At 35.9% G+C, this 24,091-nt stretch overlaps 1 protein-coding gene across 4 annotated transcripts in view; it reads right to left on the minus strand.

Annotated features, from left to right (window-relative positions):
- The window catches only part of PPFIA2 (PTPRF interacting protein alpha 2), a gene marked incomplete at its 5' end in the record, with an annotated part of 340,138 nt that overhangs the window by 100,661 nt on the left and 215,386 nt on the right, over nt 1-24,091 (minus strand). For 3 of the 4 annotated variants that reach the window (XM_082485262.1, XM_082485261.1, XM_082485263.1), the window contains 2 exons: nt 5,109-5,183; nt 17,126-17,290. In XM_082485262.1, coding sequence (XP_082341388.1) covers nt 5,109-5,183; nt 17,126-17,290 — 240 coding nt within the window. The remainder of the gene's footprint in view (nt 1-5,108; nt 5,184-17,125; nt 17,291-24,091) is intronic. The other variant, XM_082485264.1, reaches the window with a different exon arrangement.

Consider the following 24,091-nt stretch of genomic DNA (forward strand, 5'->3'; position numbering starts at 1 on the left):
AGAGATCTATGGTCCAAATCTCCTGCAATCTCTCTGATAGCTCCAGGGTTAAATTTATCCTCAAAGGTTGAGTAAAATTCTGTAGAAGCAAGTGGAAATTGTAAGAATGAGGTTTTAAAAGGAAGCCTAAGTGTCTTAAATATAATGTACGTGTCAACTGACAGAAGCAACACAATGTTGTTTTGCATTTGCAAAGAGCATTGGCATTTTCAACAAATGCTGAAGAAAAGCATGTGGTAGCACGGTGATATATAAATTCAAACCAATAATTTCTTTAATTTCATATTCTACACAGTCCCAGTGTTTTCTGGGTTTCTAAAGTATATCTTTGAGATAATAAGTGTTATTAAAGCTGTATTTTCCATGCCACATTTTCTACTAATGAGGAAAGATGGAAAAGCCAACATATTAACCAGAAACAAAAAGGGGTTTTGGAAAGCCACTTATCATACGATTCTTATTAACAAAGGAAGATTTTACAAGGGCTGAATAAATGTTTTAGAAGGGCAGGAGAAAATTCATGTGCAAAGTAAGCCCAGTCATTTAAAAAATTACTTTTTCCCAATATAGTATTAACTATGTATAAAGCTTAATTTTACATAAAAGCCTCAGGAAAAGGCTCTAAAGGTCATTTTTTTGGGAAACTATTTGCCGGGAGTTCTGGGAAACAGTGAAATCTGTTAATGGAAATCACAACAGGTGTCATTTAACACAGCACACGGCAGCAGAAATGGATTTAAAAGCATCACTATGGGCCATAGTACCACCTGTCTATAATCTATGCCCTGTGGAAGCCACTAGAGCTTGAGTTCCTGGTGATATATGGCACTAAAGAAATATCTTAGTGTATTGTTTGCACATGCTGTATTCAACATACTCTTAATGGAGATTCACATTCATAACGCTAGTAATAGGATCTCAAACGCTGCGGAACAAAAGAGGTTATGTTGTTAGTCATTTCAATATTAAAGTTAATTTCCATGAAGATCATAAATGACAAAACCAGGAAGGAAAATTCGCATCCCACTTCCCTTGTAAATGAGACTCATTCTTCTCCAATTAGTGTTGCAGAAAAGAAGCTGGGTAGGAGAATCTTGTTGGAATTTGAAAATGTTCATATATTCACTGAAAAACATCACATTTGCCTTCAAAATGTTCATAGCCAGACACTATTGAGCTTTGGTATTGGATATACCACTTGCAGCTTGCCTAATTGCCAGCTGCACATTACAACCTTCAGCATCAAAACTATTTGGAGAGACCATGGGTTATGTGAAACCAGATGAGAACCAGCACCGTGTTAAAAGCACCTGAGGCGTAAGCAAATATAGTAATTTTAACTAAAAATGGGAGGTAAATTTTTTTTTTTCAGAAAATTGTTAGTAATATCTAGCATTCATCTTAGCTACAACAGACACAATGAATAACATCTACTAGTTGCGAACAAATAATGGCTTCCAGTGTAATCATAAAAGAAAAAAGTGTTATAATTTTGGGTACATCCTTTGATAACTGGTAATAAAAAGCAAATATTATAAGGATGACTATGGAATTTAATTACTGTAGACAGTCATCTTGCCCCAGTCTGCATGAAAACTCTCTAACATTAATCCAGATTGCTGCTGTGTTTAAAGGTCCCTTCTACCTCCTCTCATCAGCTGCAGCAAAATAAACTGTATATTCAAATAACTTTTTCCCCCAGTAAAACTTATATGTAAAGAATTTTTAATCTACTGTTTAAGTATAATATAGGCCCATTTTGTATCTCCCCCATATCTAGAAGCCCACTGTTCGATTTAGAGAACTTCTGTTGTTTGTAAGGCGTAGGGCACCTAAATTTAGCTGTCTATGCATTAGATGTCTACATATGTGCTTGTTGGAGAGTCAGTTGCCTAACACAGCCATTTGATGTCATTGCAGTGACAAAGGGTGTTCCTTCCCCACCTCGAGCTCCGGGCTGATGCAGCTCTCCTGTTGCATCTGGCAGCCCTGGCAGATTAACCGCCAGGTTATCCGGCAGACTGGATTTACTACAGCTCCACAGACTACAGGCGAATTTTAGATATCCGGCTCACATGCACACACCCAAATTCAACAGTTCTATTTCTGAGCTGAATCGCATGCTCTGTGAGATACAGTAGAATGTTTATCGTTTGTAAACGTGTTTTAATAAGAAGCTGGGTCGACACAATTTAAAACCAAGACTTCATATTCAGTAGAATAGCTAATGTAACTGATTTGGTTAATTCTACCCCTATAGCATTGTAGTTAAACCTGTAGTAAACATAAGGATTCGCTTGATAGTTTGATGTATATTTTATATTGTAATTTATAGAGAAGATTTACTTTCAAAAAATATTACAAATTGCTAGCATATTAAAAAATATTACATAAAATCAAAATAATTTCTGTGTAGTATTTATGTGAAAAGGAGATAAACTACATACTCACTTTTTTATAGACACTATTGCCTTGACAGAACCAAAAGAGAAACGAACCATTTGGCAGACGTTCTTATTTCTGAGAAGTTCAACTGAACCAGCAACAGTGACTTGTGCTATATCAATAGTCACTACTGGAACCGCCGACGAAAGCCTTTCTCCATTACCCTTGTGTTTTGTAAATATTAGCTACACAAGCTAAATTCCCCCAACAGGTCCAACTATCCATCTCAATTGTCCCTGCAGTGTAAAGTCAATGTGTGTTACTGTTCCCTACCAAATATGGAGTACTTTGTAAGACGGAGTCGGCAACTAGAGTTGAAATCAACTTTGCCAGAGTTACAGATGTTTTCAATCACTTTGGTGTGTAGGTAATATTCTACAAAGACTACTAAATGAGAGCTTATTTACCATGTAATGATGGAAAGCTATAGTCTCTTTCAATTTTTCTCTTTTACATAAGGATATGCCCAATAAGTACTTATGAGTGCAGTTTCTCATTGTTGCTCTGCGTCAGAGACACAGCCATAAGCTTTCAGAGAAAGGTGCTATCTTAACATAAACATTTCTACTAATTTTTATCCCTGAATCTGATACTTTTTATATACCTAATCATATACTCGTTTAATCATGGGGTCAATTTACTGTCATCGTTTTATGTTTAGATATAGTCCTCAATGTGTAGTACACTCTTACTATCAGTGTGAGAAAATGGATATGAAAGAAAATATGAATTCTCTTGGGAGAAAAGACACTGAGTGACAGGAATACAGAAATTACTGAAAAACGTATTCAATTCCCTTGGAAACATGGCCCATTTATTTTCATATATAGTACAATAAATTTTTAAATTTCATGCCTCTATTCACTGTGGAATCTGGTATAATACCAGGCTTATATATTGCAGTTCTCTAATTAATTTTGTCTCATTTAAATAACTAATTGTGTGAACATTATCTGAATTCTTGTTCAAATGCATTAGCTGTTTGAAAATAATCCACTCATTCTCTTCCACATCTCTTCCCATCTAGCTCTTTTTCATTATTATTTAATTGAATTTCCATTTTTCAGCTTTAATAGTCCTCACAGGAAACTCAAATCACAGTATTCATATTGTGTTAATGGTCACGTTATGCTCAGTTGACTACATGTCCTTCTAAATGTTTTTAGTATCATGTAGACACAAAGTTTATACATTTCTAAGGATTTTGGGCAAGAAAGGCTATGAAAGTTCTATTGTATATTTTTTTACTCCTTACTGTCAGTCAATACAAGTTTCACTAATTTTTTTAAAACTCCAAATAACAAGGCAATGCTCTAAAGACCCGGTCACATGCCCAGTGAAGTGAACTGGGATTTAATTGGATCATGAATGGGAGGGATTAGAGGAGTGCAATGCATCTCAGTTAGCTTGACTGACCAAAAGGACTGCTTTCTATTTGATAAATGCTAGTGCAAATAAGAGATTATGCAACATAGTGTAACTACATCTTTTTGACCCAAGTATTCTGGACATCATGAAATGGAAGAATAAAAGAGGAATTTTATTTTTGCACAGATTGTCCTGGTTTGAGGTGTCCTGGTTTGAAGTGCAGTGACTTTAGAGAAGAAAGGGATGATTCAAAATATTTAGTTCATAGTTTATAAAAAGAGAGTACTAATATCTTAATTACAGATCCTATTTTTAAGAAGTTAAAGAATGTAACTTTTCTACCTTAATATCAGAAAAAAAAATACTTTAAAAGTCTCTATTTTACATTATCACACATTATTCTGAATTACAGGTATTCCATTTTTCCAGAATTATTTGGTAGTGCTTTAAGTTTGTATGTGGCTGCTTTCAGTTTCTGTCTTAAGCCTGAGTAAAATGACACCAGTAAACGGACATAACCCAAGACGCCTTTAATCCAACTCTATTGCTTGTCTGACTTATTTTTGACAACGTGAGAAGAGCACTTCAGGTGGAGATTCAGAACATGATGGGAATGGTAAAGTCACCAGCAGACATCATTATTTATATTTTCTGGACTCAGAATCATGTCTCTGGGGTGCAAAATTCCTTTCTATATGTGTGTACAGTTGTGTGTGCAATACAATTCTGTGTTGCTGTTCACCCTCTCAAAAAAAAAAAAAAGAGAGGTCACTCCTCAAACTACTGTACAGGAAAAAAATCTTTTGTCCAAGTTCACAATAGTTATATGGCATGACAGTTCACCATGATACACTGCAATTAAAAGAGACAAACCTAAATTTCAAGATCATCCATAACCCTTCCTCCATTGATGTTATCATTCATATAATGTGTTTATATACGTGGGTTTTACTTAATTTTATAGTAAAATGGAAATTCAGGTTATGAAATTGTTTATAGTAGCGGACATATTCATTGGTTCACTCCTTTTTGATGTCCAATAAGAAGTTTGGGAATCTTTCACTAGCTGTTGGATTTTGGCTTCCTCACAAGGGAACAGAAGACGGGAATAAATCAGTAAACAGAGGTTGTATTAATCTAGCAACCACCTTAAACAAGCCTCACTGAGCAGCTTTTTTTATAATTGTGTTTGTGGGTTTTTTTTCCTGACAGTTTTAAGAAAAGTGACAGGGAGCACATGGGACAGAGAATTAGAGAAATTGAACCTCAAAAGGGGAGAAAGTGTTTTATGTTACCTCCTGGTTAGCAGCAGCTAGTTCTTCTTCCAGTGCAGAGACTCTTTCTAAAGAAACCCTCAGTCGTTCCCTTACCTAGAAGAAAAATCAAAATATGTGCAGTAACGTAAATTCTCTCAGTCTTTAAAGATTACATAATCTGCCATATGCACTACCATAATGCCCTGCCAGTCCATTTGCAAGCATGTCCGTTCCATCCTTTCATGAGACATCCTGCATAGTAATCATTTAAATCTAACTATAGGAAGACTTAACCAATGAGGTGTCAAACTTTAAATGATATACAGCTGTTCCCCATTTGCCTATAATTTTATGGAATACACAGCAAATGCAAATATTCTAAGACCACATCAGGCATAAAAGTAAAATGTTGTTCACAAGCATCTTTTACAAAGGATAAGGAAAAAAACATTTGCAGATGTTTTAAGTCCACTCCAGGGAAGGTAACTAATCTGTTCATATTCATCGAATCCAAAAAATTCATTGAAAAAATAACTTGCAGCACTGCCTTCAGGCACACATACGAAGGATTTTTTATATCATCATGCGGTTTGTTTGGGTTTTGCAAAAAGTCATAAACAAGATATGATCTTATAAGCAGAATAGAGTGCTGTGTTTGTACCAGTATCATAGATGACCTATTCTGCTCTAAGGATACCTATGATCTACTCAATTATTATTATTATTACTACTATTATAATGGTTAATAAATATTAATTATTATTAAATAATAATAATTTAATACCTCTGAAGACATATTTACTTTTGTTCAAGTGCTCTGGCTTAGTGTCAGCTCATGTAGTGACAGGCAACCTAAGCTGGCAATGTAGTCGCCAGTCTCCCAGTATGATCAAAGGAAAATCAGACCTACAGCAATCTTCAGTACTGTGTGTAGGTGACTCTCTTCTGACTATGAAGGGAGCTTATGACAAGTCTTCTCCAAATCTACACAACTTCATTAGGCACCTCACATTAAATGACTTTACAGCCTGGCTAATCAATCAACACTCAGGATATATTTCTATCCCCATCTCAGCTGCACTGCAGTAATGCTGTTTCAGCTGATGATCAGAGCATGTTTAAGGCTATTAAAAATGTTCGTAGGGAAAGTTAGGATATCCTATTAGAGCAACAGATGTAGCTGGAAAACAAAGCCAAACAAAAATCAATCGTTCATGTACAATGAAACATTGTACATTTTCATGCATGTACAATTGTTTTCACACCCTTGAAAAATACAGGAGATCCCTGAAAAGGTTGTGTATGTCCTAATGCTTTCATACTTTTTCCAGTGATACCTCTTAGTCTAATAAATATTCCCTTTCCTTACATACTTTATTTTCCATTACTACTGATAGAAATGAAATTTCACAAATCGACTCAGTACAGCCTAAGAATGGCTTAGACTTCAACAGATTAAAATTTCTTAGCAAAACTATAACATAGCATGTTCACTAAACTTTAACTAAATCTAAAGATCAAATACGTATTCAGGAAATGAACACTTAAAAAGAAAACTATTCATCCTTTCTAACAAATGCAAATATAGTTGCTTATGAAGTACTTTGACTTATTTGGTCCTTTTCACATACTTCAGCTTTATTAAAAGAAACAAAAATTGAAAATGTATTTTATGTATTCACATGAATTATTTGAATGCTCTCAGTAGCCATAGTTCTAATATACACTAAACAATATTGCTAGCCTTAACAGAACAGAAATCAGAAGTGCAAGGTGCTCAAAGGAGCAAAAGAAAAGTGAGTTGAAGAATGTTAAGGTATAAGAAATATTACGACATTCTCAAGATTAGAAAGAATCCTCAATTTTTTAGTGAAATTTCTGATTTATTAATTGCCTTCTATTTCTTCAGCACTATAAGACTGAAAAAAATCAACTGTTAATGTTCTCAAAATGCATGCTGTAGCTTAAATGAACATTTCTTATAGGGTGCGCCTATGTAATCAATAGCTGAGCTGCAGTAACTGACTGTGCCTCTTCCTCACCTGATGCAAATGAAGTTTAAGCCATCTTGAATGGCAGTGATGACAGTGAAAATTACTACAAATTTTCACGACTATTTCAACTGTTTTCATAAACCAGAACAACAGAATGAAGTAAAAATATGCAATGGAGTCCAAAATGTTTTTGCTATTTATTAAATTTTTGTACTAATTTTCATCGAAGATGTATGCAAAAATCTTTAATCATAAAGCTTGCTTTCCAAAATAAGCTACATAATTCCTGGGAAACATCCTCATAAAGCTTCAGATTTATGGTAGTACATAAGCTATCATCACAGTCATTTTATATATCTTTTTTAGTATTCAATTCTAACACACTTGGAATATGTAAAATTAATTCAAAATATTATATTTACTAATTCTAATTTATTCATAATTTCCATCTAATTCTATTTTTCATAAAAATGCTCCACAACAAATGTATAATGCATCAATTATTCTGGCTGTAGTTGAAAAACTTTAATAGTTTAAATGGCTGAAAAGGTATTTCTTACTTCATTTGCTTTTCCTTTTTCCTATTTTTAAAATCATACTCTGCTTGAAAAACAGTATTATTTCTCCAGTTCTTCTACCAGCTTCCATGGGCTGCTTGATGACCTGTTTTCCTATCCAGATGGATGAAAAGTTCAAGGCAGTATGAGTCCACTACCTGGTACTCACATCTTTCCTCTCTCTCTACTCCTACGATGCTCTCTGCCTTCCCAGTGATTCCCTCAATTCCTCTGTGGATCTCAAAACTCTCTTTCTGTATCCTACTTCTCTTCCCACCACCATAGCAGGACTAGGGAAGTGATTGTCCCCCTGTACTTGGCACTGGTGAGGCCACCTCTTGTACCGTGTTCAGTTTTGGACCTCTCACTACAAGGAAGACATTGAGGTGCTGGAGCACATTCAGAGAAGGGCAACGAAGCTGGTGAAGGGTCTAGAGCACAAGTCTTATGAGGAGTGGCTGAGGCAACTAGGGTTGTTTAGCCTGGAGAAAAGGAGGCTCAGGGGAGACCTTATTGCTCTCTGCAACTACCTGAAAGGAGGTTGCAGAGAGGTGGGGGTCGAGCTCTTCTTGCTAGTAACAAGCAATAGGACAAGCGGAAACGGCCTCAAGTTATGCCAGGGTAGCTTTAGACTGGATATTAGGAGAACGTTCTTCACCGAAAGGGTTACCAAGCAGTGGAACAAGCTGCCCAGGGAAGTGGTGGAGTTGCCATCCCTGGAGGTATTTAAAAGACAGGTAGACGTGGTTTAGTGGTGGTTTTGGCAGTTTTAGGTTGGAATTGATGATCTTAAAGTCCCCTCCAACCTAGACAATTCTATGATTCTATGATTCTATGATTTCTGTCTTTCACCAGCTCTCCACTATTAAAATCCATGTCCTACCAGTGAGAGGTGTAGTCCTGTCTTCAAGAAGCCTGATTTCAATCTCTCTAAACCAGTGGGAGCTGGCAGACAACAATTTCTTAACAGAAATCTCAGCTTAGATTTAAAAAATACATGGGAAAATGACAGTCATCTTTCTGGCTTCAGGCCTGTAAGCACTGCGGAGGGACAAGGTGATTGAGAGAAAATTCACAAGACAGCAGTTGTTAATAGCTAAAATGAAGTGTAATAAGTTGGTGATTTTATGTTAAATTTTCATAAGTTTCAAACCTTAAACCTTAGTGTTTTATAAATGAGAATGCATGTTTAAAAACTATTTTATAAGATGTCTAACACTGGCATTCACATTGAGTAGTGTTAGAATTTGCAAACCAACTAGGCCACATTACTGAGGACATCACAGCTCCACAAGGAGCTGGAGCCAGAAAAATTGTCCCTAACCTTTATGCACTGTGGCACTGTAGAACTGAATCCTAGTGGGTTTTATACAGACACTTCAAAGCCTGAAAACAGCACTCCTGGAAATAATAGGAATTTAGTTCAAAGACAATTTTGGAGATGCATTTTTTACCTGGCACTTCAGAAAAAATGGGCAGAGAATTAACGCCTTTATTCTGGATATCAATCTATTATATTCAAATCCAATTTTTTAATTCTCGGCCTATTGTCAGTGACAACATGGAACAGTACCAGGATGACACAGAGCAATAGCTGGAAGTTTTTTCCTTTGCCTTGCCTTGCCTCATCTCGCCTTGACTCCCTTGTATGTACACAGGTAATGCACTGCTTTTTTTATAATGACCTAACGAAAATTGCAGTCTGATGGCCCTTATTTGTTCTCTGAATATAAGAGTTGCTAAACGAACTGAAAGCAACTCTGCCTTGGCACAGAAGACTTCTTTTTTCCTTTCATCTGATGGGTGAACAACTAATTCAGATCCACATTTGCCATGGTGACACTGGAAATGTTGCAACTAATTCTTTATATTCAACCACATACATAACAGTTGTTAAAAGTTAAGGGAAGTCTTTGGTTCTATTAGTGAAAAAGAGGAAAAGTGCTACATCACCTCTCCATCCTGAAGGAGAAATCTGCTCTGATTTACAGCCTCAAAACTTTAAATTTCTTTCTCACTTTAAATTTCTTTCTCAGTCTTCAATTGGTTTCAAAATAAACTCAAGGAAGAACACAAAAGCTGAATAAAGATTTCTGGTTTGGTCATTCACTTTCCAGGAAAGAATACAGGCTACAAATGCCATACCAATGTATGCAGTATACATATATTTTGAAAAATATTTTACTCTGACCAGTATTTACCAGTTAGTAATTGTATTAATGTTTTCCTGAACTTTTAATGTTTATATTGAATAACCTTTGAATCTAAATATGGGGCAACAGCCAAAGCCTCTGAAAAACCAATGCAAATCTATTGCCAAGAATGTTTTATTGCATTCCCTCTTCAAATTTATGTTACAGCAAACAAAAACAGAACCATCCTCATTTCTGAGAGGCGCAGGAAAGGGTGTTGTTCCTTATCACTATCTTGTCAGCGAAAAAGGAGCTGGAACAAACACAAACTATTTTTATCTGATAATTTGTTGTGGTTTTTTTTCATATGATGAATGCACATTAATGACTAGACTATTACATTGTTTTCTCTTTACTGGAAGTCAAAGGCAGTAAGTGAGTAACTGTAGTTCATAGAAGTAAGCATTACCTTAGTGTGATTGTGTTTATCACTTCAGAAATAACGTACTTTTTACATTTCATATAGTCCTTCAATGTCTTTCTATTCTTTTGGGCACTAGATAAAGCTTTACTAAATAAGGTTTCACAAAGCAAGACTAATCAGATGTCACCTGATCTATCAGAACATGCTATAATATGCATTTTTACCTTTACGTTCCCATTACAGTGCCAGAGACACAGCAGAAAAGGGTTGCTCTCTCCATGTTAGAGGGTGTATCCAACATGTGCCCAGATGACTGGGTATTCCTCTGGCTTTTAAACGCAAACACATTATGTTGAAATTTAACATAGACAATGTCATGTTAGCACTGCTGTCGGTGCAAAACATCACCCATCTTTCTCTGTCTCCTAGCAACTGCTTCCCACTTTTTTCCTTGCTGTCAAGTTCTTTCTTCTTTCTCTCCAGATCTGCAGCCCACAAAGAGCTTTTAAAAACACTTACACATGCTAGAATGAATCTGGGTTGGTTTTTTTTTTTCATGAACAGTCTATTGAATAAGAGCTCTCCTAGCTATCTGCTAATGAATAAAAAGATGGTGATAACGTTGACATGAATAGGTTGGTTTTATTTGCATGAATATTAGGTATACTTTTCTGCTGTGAATTAATCTTAAGAGAACCAGTGTTTTTTTAATCTTAGCTAGGACAATAACACCTGGTAGTTGCTTTCCTTTGTGAAGATCAACTGGAAACTTCTTAAAAAATTGACCAAAAAAGGGTTTGGAAAAGAAGTTGCTTCAAACATTTTCTTCTTTGCAAATGAACATTTTAAATGTTGAATCCAATGTTTAAAGCGAAATAGGAATAATGTCTGCAGGAAAATAAACATGTCCATGTCCAGACACTTATTAGAAGTCAATTATAGCTATAGAATCGTATAAATAAAATAACCATTTTTCTAGTTTTCGTTCTTCCTGAATTGCATATAAAGAATATGTACTTCTTGACCTACTCTATACTCAATATGTATTCTAACCATGAAATTAATCTAAGCTTCTATTTTCTATTCAAGTTTAATGATGTCTAGTAAACCTCATTTTCATTTGCTGTATTATAAACTATTCCATGTATATTCATATATAATATCCCAAAATATTTCATAGTGTTGTCTTACATTATTTCTACAACTTTTCATTGCATAAAATAAACCGAAGAAAGACATCAGGTACTTAGCAGCAGTAAGAGAAGTCTTTGAGATCTGAAGGATTAAGAAGGTCGGGGGTGATTAACTGAAGAGAAGTTTCCATACAGACTATCTTCCCTATGAATACAGCTGCAAATTTCAAGTGACTTAGGCAATAGCAAAGGCTATCAGAACTGTTAAGTCAGAATTTCACATCGGTCCCAGTCGTGATCAGTCCTAACCTCTAGTGCTTAAAACTTTGCATTTTGTTAACAATGCTCATTGTTTGTGGCACATAAACACCTTACACTTAGAAAATACAATCACTGAATTTAACTTTGAACATGAAGAAAATCTAGAATTGGTAGCAGAACTGCCCATGTCCTGTGTTTTCAGATTTCTAAAAATTTTAGCATAATTAGCTATGTAAAATGTTTGAAAATATGTATCGCTTCTGTCAAATTAAATTTCTAAATAATAATAATACAGTTAGTCCAGTATCAATTTCATTTGCTGTGACACAACTCGCCCAAGGAGACACAATGACATTTCTTTGAGAGCCACACCAAACAGTAAATATTTATAAACTAATCATTATCCCCGTGCCCTAAAGTGAAAATTCTCACAAAATACACTACAACTCTGCAAGAACCGACCACGAAGACTGTTGTTTGGCAAAGCTAGGATCTCATACAGATAATGGTGTAAGAATAATAGCATCCTCCTACTACCTTCTACTCACTAGGATGCACCTATTGGGTTCAGCCAAACAGGACCGGCTCTACAGCATGGGAAGGTCATGACAAGCTTTTGGTCTACAGGGAGTGAAGGGATGCTGAAGGAGCTGTCAGACACTGAAATAATTGTCAATGACAGGCCCACTTTCTCTGAATAATGCAATCATGGTGATGATCTCTCTATGGTGGTCTATCTTTTGGACAAAAGTTAAAGCCAAAGCCCAGACTTCATGTAATATATAGAGAGCCAACAGGCTTTTTGAAATAAGGTATCATTCCTAGTTCTCCTTATACTTAAGCAGGCGTCCCTGGAAATACCAACCCTGAACTGATATGTTTTATTTTCTATCTTCCAGTCTGTTTTGTATTTTTCATTGCATTTTGTTGTAGTAATGAGGACACTTTTGTAGCTCTTGTACTGTGCACATAGCATTCCTTGCATGACCAGTCAAGTTTTGTGGCAGAGCTTGTTATACCACCTCAAGTTGTTTTAGTGTAGGAAGTGAAAACACGAAAGAAAATTTGCATTTAGGAAGAATAGAAGGACTTTCTTGGGACTTTTGTAAGTTTAAAAGGCAAACATTTTAATGAAAATATCTTGTTATGCTTTTTCAAGGGTGTAGTGGCTAAATTATTGGTTTCAACGTCAACATTTTTTTGTGAAGAAAAAATTAAAGAAAAATTTCCATTATTCATTTGCAAAGGGCCATGATACATTTTCAATGCACTTTTGACAGTTTTCATTACTCTTTATCCATTAACCTACCTCATTTCTGGGTGCATTTTCTGATGGGGCAGTGTTTATTTCCTGTCATATCAGTATATCATATACCATGTTTTTTTCCCTCAGTATTTACTGCAAAGTTCTGCCCTCGAGCCTCCCTGAGCATAGTGTCAGAGTCTGTGGGACTGAAGCATAACCCACGAGACAGGAGAACAAGACATACCTAAGTCAAAGGGAGTAGACTGGCTGCATGCAAGGGTCCTGACAGGCCTTTTTCATCTTTGAAAGGTAATGGCAGTCAGGGGAGATTCATGATGAGTGGAAAATCCACAAATGTTGTGTCTACCATCACGAAAGGCAGGAATTATCCTGGGAAGATCCAGAGAAGTAGAAGCTGGCCAGTGTTGGGAAGGTTCTGGAGCAAATATTCCTGGAAGCCATTTCCAGGCACATAAAGCACAAGATGGTGATTGGCAAGAGCCAGTACGACTTTGTCAAAAGCAAATGACATCAGGCCAACCTTGTTGCCTTGTGTGATGAGATGACCGGCTACATGGATGAGGAAGTAACAGGGAATGTCATTTACTTTGTCTTTACCAAGTCTTTCTGCAAGATCTTCCATTTACCCCAAGAGAAAAGGGTGAGATATAAATTGGATAAATGTATAGAAAATTGGCCAGACTGCAAGGCTCAGAGGTTTGTGATCAGTGACACAAAGTCCCAGTGGCATCTCATTCCTATGAATGGAATAACCCCAGGCAGCTAGGCAGGCTTGAGAAAGAGAAAGCAGTTTTGCAGAGAAGACCTAGGGGTGAATAAGGCCAGACACACAGTTCAGTCAGCAGGTTGAGGGAAATGATTACTCCCCTCTGGACTTTTGAGACTGCATCTGGTTTTGGGCTCCTCTGTACAAGAAAGACACTGACAGACTTTGACAAAGGCCCACCAAGTTGGTCATGGGCTGGAACACATGGCATATGAGAAAAAGCTGAGAGAGCTGGGTCTGGTCAAACTTAAGAAGGGAAAGTTCATGGGAGACCTTATTGCTATCTACAACTAGCTAACCAGAAGACACGGAGAAAGCAAAGCCAGCTTCTTCTTGGAGATGCAGAGTGACAGGACAAAAGGGAACAGGTATAAGATTCAACAATGGACATTCCAGCCAGGTATTATAGAAAAAAAATTACAATGAGGGTATCAATCTCTCCCTAGAGATATTCAGAAGTTGATTAGACAGGACCCCAAGCAACCTGAAACAGCTGGCCCTGCTTTGAGCAGGAGGTTGGGGCAGACGACCTCTAGGAGGTCCAGCTTACATTATTCTACTAATCTCTGAATAACTTTAGCGAATTTTCATAGGTGGATTAATACCTTATTTCTGAAGGGTCTGAAACAATCCAACTTATATCATTTTTCTGTCAAAGAAAGTGTAGAGTAGATGACTCACATGCCACAAAGGCTTTTTAGTACATTTGGGTGTATGCAGTCTTTTTTACTTCCATTATTTTTGAATAAAAATCCCAATAATGCTGACAATGTGTGGTATAATGTGATAGTATTACATTATCAGGTATCTGGATGATATATAAAATGTCTTTGATCCAATCCTTCTAAAGAGGAAGACTATAACATAAACACATAATTTTATACAGGATTTGCACCTGAAAATGATGTGTGCTAGGTTTATAACAAGTTTATAATGTTTTATAACAAAAATGATTTATTATAACAAAAAAAAAAAGGTTCAAGGCACAAGGCATAGCTGAATAGCACATAGGAAAAAGTAATTTTGGCAAATCAATTTTAACAGTTGTTTTATAATGTAACAAATCTCCTGTTTATATGATTACAAATGGCTGATTTTTCTACACTGATAATTATCACTACCACTGGGACCAAGACCCATTATATGCATAATATGTGTACCTGTGTTACTCCAAAATTTTTAAATGAAGTGCATATTGATTTTAACCTGTTACATTAAAAAAAAATTAAAAAAGAATTTTCAAGAATATAGGTCAAAATATTATATTTAGCTTCAATCTAATTCTGTACAATAATTTTCAAAATGAGATGTAAAACAAACTGCATACTACCTAAACACTAAAACATTCACAAAAGAAAATGTGTAAACTGCTTCATAATCAGAATCTATTTAAAGTTTAGATCTCATTATTTCTCATATTTATCCAACAAGTGTCAAAAAGTATAAAGGCAGGAGAGTTCCCTACTCTCTTCATAGTTTTATCAATGTTTAAAGTGTTAGAAAAAAAGATCAAAGCTCAGACTATAAACCCTATCAATCCTCTAAAGATTTTTTTAATAATACAGGTTTTTGTAAGTCTTAATGACATCCAAAAGCTTATTAGAATTAACTGCTTACAGTGGCTGGAAATCATTATATTCCCTATTCTAGATTTTCTTTAAATATGCTTTTATGATATGTAACTGAATAGAACATATAACTAAAGTGACATACCTAAACACAAAATAAGTTTTGATTTGGCATAAGTTCCTTAAATTCATTTAACTTTGAACCTGGTAGGTAACCCAGTATGACCCATAACCCACAGTCTGAAACACTGTGACCTATATTCCAAATTAAAAATAAATATTACTATATAACTAGTTATCCTTTTCATATAGCTGTTTCTTTTAATAATAGTTCCTTAAACATCTTTCTGAGTATATTTCTGAATTTTAAAAAGTTAAATTTATTACTGTAAGACCAGTGAGTTGGTTCTACATGAATGTCTTGGTTTTAGTTGGGATAGTTAACTTTTTTATTAGCAGCTATGTTTTGGATTTGGGATGAGAAATACTTTTTACAGCATACTGGTTTTCTTAGTTGTTGCTAGGCAGTCAAGGCCTTTTCTGCTCCTCTTATCTCCCCACCAGCAAGTAGGTTGGGGGTGCACAAGAACAGCCGGGACAGCTGACCCCAAATGACCAAAGGGCTATTCCATGCCATGTGACCTCATGCTCATCATATAAACTGGGGGAAGAAGAAGGAAGGGGGGGGATGTTCAGAGCGTTTGTTTAGAGTTTGTTTTCCCAAGTAACCGTTACATGTGATAGAGCCCTGATTTCCTAGAGATGGCCAAACACCTGCCTGCCGATGGGAAGCAGAGAATGAATTTCTTGGTTTGCTTTCCCTGTGTGCACGGCTTTTGCTCTACCGATCAAACCGTCTTAATCTCAACTCATGAGTTTTTTCTCACTTTCATTCTTCTGAATCTCTCCCCCATCGCAGCTAGGGGGAGTGGGCGAGCGGCGGCATGGTCCTACCTGCTGGCTGGGGTTAAACAACAGCACAACACAGCTCAACCGTTTCAGATGCTGTGCTGCACAATGTCTCCCGTGCTTACCCAACCATCTCAAACAGAGAAGCAGCTCAGCCGCAGTGATGAGCCCAAGCAAATCAGCCAAGACAGACCCCACAAGGAACTAGATTCTTTGCTTGTGAGGAATGATTCTCACGTGCTCCCTACATGTGTAGGTTTGAGGCACTTACTAATTCAGATACATCATCTTCTGAGCATTTGTTTCTAGACAGAAACAGGATGTAAAGCAACGCTCGAGGTAATACCTCATTGTTGCACAAAGATTCATTCACACAAAGGAGTCTTTCCAGCACAGGAATCCAGTGGAAAGACACCCTTAATTAGCGTGACTAGATGCAGTTATCATCAGTGGTTTTTATCTTGATTCTGCAAGCCCTTCATTACCAATGATAACAAAGGATCTACTAGTCATTTTAGGTTTCCCTACTTGTAGAGGGAACACCGTGCTTATGTAGTAAATGCTAAAAATGCCTCTGAAACTTAGGAGGTTTTCCTCCTAAAAATATTTAAGAGGTGATATTTAAGAGGTGAGTTCCTTTATGTAGTTAGAAACATCTCATTCTGCCTTTTTGCTCTGTGTGTTTTCAAAATTTGAGATACCTACATTTTCTCAACACTAACTTAAAAACATATCATACAAACAATAAATTCCATGGTGTGATGTTTATTTAGTGCTAAATAGGAGATGCATGCCTTGTAGAGGGTGAGATTTGCTAATTTTGAAAAGTCAGTAATATTGTCTACAAAAGATAGCTAAAGCGACCTGAAGTGCATGACAGCTATTGGTCATACATTTTTATGGATTTCCTGGGACATGTGTAAATGCTGTAAGTACAGGACATATTCCAAGAAGTTAATAAACAATACTTTTGCTCTGCTGCATCATAGGGCACAGTTAAGTAAGTTAAAGAATGTATTTAGTAAGCTTTTTTTCCATACTGTACCTTTTCATCCAAAGCCTTGTGGTGCTCAAACAGAGATTTCAGAGCTTTGAGGACCTCAACTTCACTGGAAACTCCCGAGGGAGACTGTGCTTGTCGTTTCACCACTGTCATCCTCAGTGACCTTTCGTGTCTTGAGACAAGGCACTCCAAATGCTCCAGTAACAGCTATTGGATTTGATATAAAAGATTATTAATTTTTGTGCACCTAAATGCCATGGAAATTCTAACTACAAAGTGCATGGTACCAAATGGCAATTTTCTTGGCAACGTCATTGTGGGAGAGACTGCTGGAATTATCGACAACATTTCATTACGCTAAATCAGATGGAATAAATAGAAAAATAGGAAATCTACTCCTGATTTCACTGAAAACTCTGCTATGAAAAGCGAGAACAAGAAATCACTCAGCATAGGGTCACTATTTAACTAAATTAAGCACATATTTACAATATGTTTTGTCATAGTTACTGCTGGGCATTAACATCCAAATAACAACCAAAACCAGTCTAAAGCATCATGCAGAAATATTAAAGTTTATAATTAGTTCACTTTAACTGTAATATATTTTTAATTTATACTGTAAGTTACTTAACAAAATAAGTAAAAGCAAACAGTATATTTTACTAAATCTTTAAGACTATTCTTTTTAAATGCCACAGCTAATGGCGTTTGTCACTAGCATGTGCTCTAAAATGTTCATTATCTCTATTGTATTACAAACATGATGGAAGACAAAAAGGTCTGTAAAGAGAAATTTCAGGCTATTGTAAATACCTGTAAAATAACCTGTAAATAACCTATTGTAAAAACATATGATAATTATTTTTCATTATTACTGTGAGGTTAAATAAAAAATTAAAATGTTATGTTGCCGTTTTATAGAAGATTCCACATTTGTCTATACTTTCATAGGGCTACCATTGCTGTTCTTACTATCTGAACATAAAAGAGAATCGGTTAGCTGTAAGGTTAAAGCAGGGTAGGGATATTCATAAATCACAATAGAAGTTAAATGCATTGCAATTACAACATACAATTATATCTAAGTCAATGAACTGGAAATTTCAAAGTTACATGGATAATTGTTTATTATTTCTCCTTCGATGTGGTTCTTAATAAAGCTACTAAGAGTAAAGATACATATTTATCTGTGATCCATAGCTATTTTCAGTCTCATAAACCCCTTTATTATTACATTAATTAATAGACATAGAAGAGGAAACCCAGAGTGTATTATATTTGTGATATATTGCTAATATGTCAGGAATGATGAGGGTTTGGTGTTATCTTTGCTTCAAACATGTTTTTTTTTGTCAAAATTTGTGCCTGGTTATTATCTTACAATAACTGTATTATTCACAGAAAATAGTGAACGCATATGCAAACAATGTTAATATATTAAGAACTGTAAGGACTCCACACAGTTCACGAAAGGAGGATATTTCTACCATTTCTGAATTCAAGTGTTGGCCTCTATTTGTCAAAAGCAAATGAGCAAGAAATTCACAAGCTTTGTCATCTGATCGCTGTAGGGCTGACAGAAGATCTAGGTGGATTTTTAATTATTTGAGGCAGTCCAAAGTAACAGGCAAATTTGAAGAGACCTCTTCATGACAGAAGCATCAGGAACTCAGTACAGGGATGTAATAAGGTTGTAACTTGGATGAGATCCGAACAGCTTCGAAATACATAGTATTTCTGTCCATAGCAGTACTTAAATACAAAGTTAACTGCTATCATGAATAGAAGTGAATTTCTAAATTAATGTATTTTTGTGATTTTTTCTAGGGCACCTAGTTATTTAGGAGATAGCTGGAGGAAAGTAAGTCAACAGTTGATTTCTAACACTACGGTCTACTCTCTACCCCACCTCTCTAAAGAGACTATGCGGCTGCAACATTTCCTTCTCTCTGCAGCCACACTCTGCCCCACTCCGTAGCCCTGAGGTAGCCAGAATCTGACCAAACTGTGCTTTGGACATACACTTCTCCACAGTCATTCCCACTTCCTGTCAGAGCCTGGTTCATCCTGCTCTGTTGTCTGTCTTGTCTACCTTGCTTTATGCAGAAACTTTTCAACGCATCATAGCTAGCTCTGGAACATTCTAAATCTGGTAAAAATGCTATGAAATTCTAGGAAAATTGAAAAAAAAGAAAAGGAAAATGTCCAACCACAGTTGAGCTTTTAGCACGGCCAGTCCTTCTATAAGTCGGTAGTCATCTGAAGCTCAAACTGACATCCACTAAACCAGACCAGAATAATAAAACCTTGGTAACTATTTTTCAGCCTAACACTGAGCAAACTTATTATATTTGATGCCCTAAACATCCTAAACAACTTATATCTCACAGACAAACACTGTGATGATTGAAGAGGAGAATTCTGAGAGTCTGTATACAAGTCTTCGTTGGAAGGGAAAATGAAAAAATCTGGTTTAGGAGAGAAGAAAAATGATGGTGACACAGAATTCTTTATATGGAAAAAACCTTAAAGACAGAAGGAATTACACATAACCTATAGCACAGAGATAAATAAGAAACACAGGAAAAAAAAAAAAGAGTATACATCCGGCACCCCATTTATCGGTGTAGACAGATGATCTCAACAGGGAATTTGAAGTCAGCATGGACAGAGGAAAAACAAAAACCTTAATAAGAGAAGGAAGAATGGAGTTTGAAGAGAGTGAGGAAGAGGAAAAAAACAGTTAAATAAAGTTTCAAGTATGAGAAGAGGGGAGAGTGGTGGAAACTCAGAATTTCCAATGGGTGGAACATGGAGGAGTTTGCTATGTGGGATGAACAGTGCAGCACCCCAGCCCTTTGTGCAGCAGCAGACAATATATTTAACTTCAGGTTACGTTGCTGTCATGTTACAAACGTATAATACATAAAACTAAACCAAATGAAAGTCATCCATTTAATAAACACAAAAGAAAATTTTGCCTTTAGCTCAGAGTTACAATTTTAGAGGTGACAAAACCATATTTCAATGTCTGCATATATTTCATAGGCATTAAATAAATCAAGTACAAAATAGTGTGTTGCCTATTTTACTGTATAAAGAAAGACGAGCTGACGTCACAGCTTAGTGTCAAAATACTTGTGGAGAATTACTGCACTACTTGTGAACATTTCACACTTTTTCTTTCTGTTCTTATTCACTCAAACTAGTCAGTTTGCAGCGGTTCATTCTTCTAGAAACTACCTCTGAACACTGGAGTTTTCATTACTGTCATTCTTTACTGAGCATTCTTAGCTCAAGAAGGCATGCTGACATACATTTCTGGCTTGTAAAAATTTCTTATTTGTGCTTTTCAACAAAAGTTAACTCTATTTATCCCCAAATTGTGAGCACTGCCTACAGCAAATCCAGCTGAGCAGTGAGTATTCTTACCCAGGTCTGCCGGTGTCACATTACTCCTGCCCATGCCGAAAAGGAAGTATAACCCAAGGGTCCGAACATCTGACTGTGACTGAGCACCTGATGGCAAATCCTTGCCCCCTGCTCTGCTGAAATGATACTGCTATTTTATCCATCTTTTCCTCATCTACAATTACATATAAAAAATAGTACTAGATCTTCCCTGCTTCCCTGGGAAGAGCAAATGTAACTACCGACAGAACTATGAAGTGTCCTATCGCTACGATGGTGGTGGAAGGGGCATATAAACATAAAATTGACATTGAAGGCAATGGTGTGTCCAAGCAATGTTTAAATTTAACGACTGAAGGAAATTGCAATATCTTGTGGGCATGGGGGCACGCTGATGGGACTACCCCCCTGTATAACTCAAGAATTACTATTCCAAATATTTGTGAGAACACCGCAAGATTTCGTGTCAAAATGACATTGTATCAATACTGGTAGTTCATTTAAACTAGAAAAGAATTGCTAGAAACAGCGTTAGGCATTTTAGTATGTTGCAGTTAAACTCTGGCATTAATAAACACCATGTGCTGCTGAGCATTTTCCGCTCCCTCACACTGTGTCAAGCTGCTACAGCTGTCGAGCACTGAGAAGGGACAGGCAGCTTGCAGAGAAACGAAGATGAAGATCAACGGCAGCAGGCGGGACATCACCCGCACGTCATTGCTATGCTTTTCCTACTGGAAAGCATAAGCCTGACAATGAGTTATGAAATAATCTGACAAGTGAATTCTACTCTCGTGCTGGGCAAATTTTAGGATGCTCAAGATGCCATGCTGATAACTGTATCTTAGTTAATGGGATGAAGGTTTCCGAAGCTCTGGGGTCTTCATAAGCACAAAGAACATTTAAAAATAATCATTTAAAGACTGAAAAATGCTCTAGTGCATGTTTTGTGAGGGAATGAAGCATCTTTAAAATGTTAATTAGAACTAAACCAACAAGAATAGAGAAAAATTTTAGAATATACCCAGCTTCCTGTATGTCTCAAATCACTTCCAAAGCGCTTATGGAAGTGATTGATTTCTGTGACATGGAAATGCATGGTTAAATTTAATGATATAAACTACACTGGTGTAGGCTATCACCTACCTATATTATACTATACCTTTATTAACACATGGACACTGATTTACATATGGAAAATAAAAGAAGTTAAAACCTTTTTTAGGAATGATGACTCAGAAAGTTAAAATTAGAGTGATTCAGTCTGTGTTACTACAGGACCTGGATTTTAATCAATATAAAATATTTTATCTTAACTTTCTTTATTTTCAACAAATCTGTGTAAAAAAACCCACGTTCACAGCCGGATAATAAATGGAGAAATTAAAGAATCAGGAGAGGGTGATGGAGACAAAAAGGAGAGGCATAAATAATGGAATACAGGGAAAAAATAGAAAAGATAAGGAATTTACTAAAATGAGACAGACTTAGCTTAAGTCATTCCTTAGAGGAACGGTGCAACCCACTAAGAAGACAATTCTCTTTTGAGGTCCAGCTTAAAATTTCTCACCAGCATAGGCAAAATTTAATTTTCTTTCAGTCTATATTTAGAATGCACATTGTTCAGTGAATCTCCATCTCTGGTGCAAGCAAAGAAGACAAGTAAAATAAGCAGACATAGGGTTTGAAGATTACCTCTAAAACCAGTCACAAAATCAGTCATTTTCTTCAGCATTGCTCCACAGTGGTGGAAACTGATTTATACCCGTGGTCAGCTGGGGTGACCTCAAACAGCTATAATGGTAAATTACCAGGGAAAATCTTTCTTTGAAAAAACAAAGTTACAGCCTAACTACAGCATATATCTCACATCTGTCTTTCTGTACATCTAAGACAGAAAAGAAAAGACTGGCAACCTAAATCCCTAATGGAAACACACATATGTGAAGCAAAAGTATGAAAGAAAATGCAATAATCAGGGTAATGATATCAAGTAATAGAAATTAAGATAGAAATTAAGAAAAGGGGTTCATTACGAGAATAATGAATACAAACATGATAACTATAAGATTATACAGTGTCTGAAAATATAGGTATTGAATTAGTATATATTACATTTGCTATTTATTTTCACGCTGTTTTCTGTGACAGAAGTTCTTATTTTGAAAGAAGAAACACGAGTCTAGAAGATATATCATAATATTGATGCAAAAATAATGAAAATTACTGTCATTTACATTAGTGTAATAATGGTTTTGCCTTTACAGAACTTTAGGAAAGAGTTATACTTATTTCATGTATACAGTGCTTTCAGACTGTAAGAACTCATATTAAGATGTTTAAAAAAGAAAAGAGTGCCTGATTTAGTTTCAGCACCTATCAAACTCATGTAAGCAAAAGGACCTCTAAGAAAATGAGCTAAATAAAGGATTTAAAACCATAATTTAAAAGATATTCTTAGCGTTTTCCAACACAATAAAAGGGAAATTTAATCATAAAATATAGCTGTAAGTTCTGATCTGTGGGTATTATAAGACTGCAGAGCCTAATTGAAGATGTTTCATAAACCATTCACTAAGGAATTGAGACAATAAAATATGAATAAAATTAAATCTAAGCCAGCCTCATTCACTATACTAAATGCTTCAGCTCCTGAGGTATCAAGTAAAAGAAAGGCGATGACATTGTCTTTGTTACTGCTGTTTCATTCATGAATATAGGTTTAGTTTTTCTTGTTTCTAAAACTGCTTGAAAAAAAATATTTTGGACCAATTTAAGTAACATTTTATGCTATACACAAAAAGCATATGTATGTGTCTGTTTTTTTTGTTGTAGTGAAAAAACCACTATCAATCCATACTAGTATTGTAATATATTTTTTTGTTTCAGCTGCCAAACCAAACCCCATATTTCCTCATAATCATATTCTGATTTAATCTTAAGCCTACAAACTTTTTCTACTTTTAAAGAATAAAGATTGAGAAAAAAATAACTTTGAATTTTAATTTAAACTTAGTACAGCCAAATTAGTGTTATTTCATAATTTCCATGAAATAATATGCTAGATCGCATTGATGTGTGTTCCAGCTTCAGAAAAGATGCTATCTTTCCACATGCTATAGGCGATCATCCTAGCTAGACAATATCCAGAGAAACAACTGTAACAGTTTCTATTAAGATATTTTTGTATACGTTTTCAAAGTCCCATGCAATGATTTTCCAGAGAGAACCTGTTTGTCTTCCTGTCAGCAAGGCCACAGCAATCAATACATATACATATGCTCCCGCATTTTCTATTTTGCCTCGCGTGCTGACAGATTAAGTTGCCAGCTAAGTTCTTGACGTGAAAATATTTCTACTGTTATATGTCAGAAAAAAATTAATTATCATAGGCAGTAAAAATACATATTCAACAGCAAAAGGTCAGCAGGAAGCTTTGCTTTAGAATGCTGCCACAAGGATTGAGTAGGAACTTGATTAAACATTGGGGTAAGGTTTAAGCCCTGGTATTTGGCCAAGACCCGAAAGGTATGAGTCCCAAAGAATGTAATTCCATCATGGTCTCTCTGATACATATTACTGTCAGGGTCTGCA

This window comes from Vanellus vanellus (assembly GCF_965231255.1).
Source record: "Vanellus vanellus genome assembly, chromosome: 1".
Lineage (NCBI taxonomy): Eukaryota > Metazoa > Chordata > Aves > Charadriiformes > Charadriidae > Vanellus > Vanellus vanellus.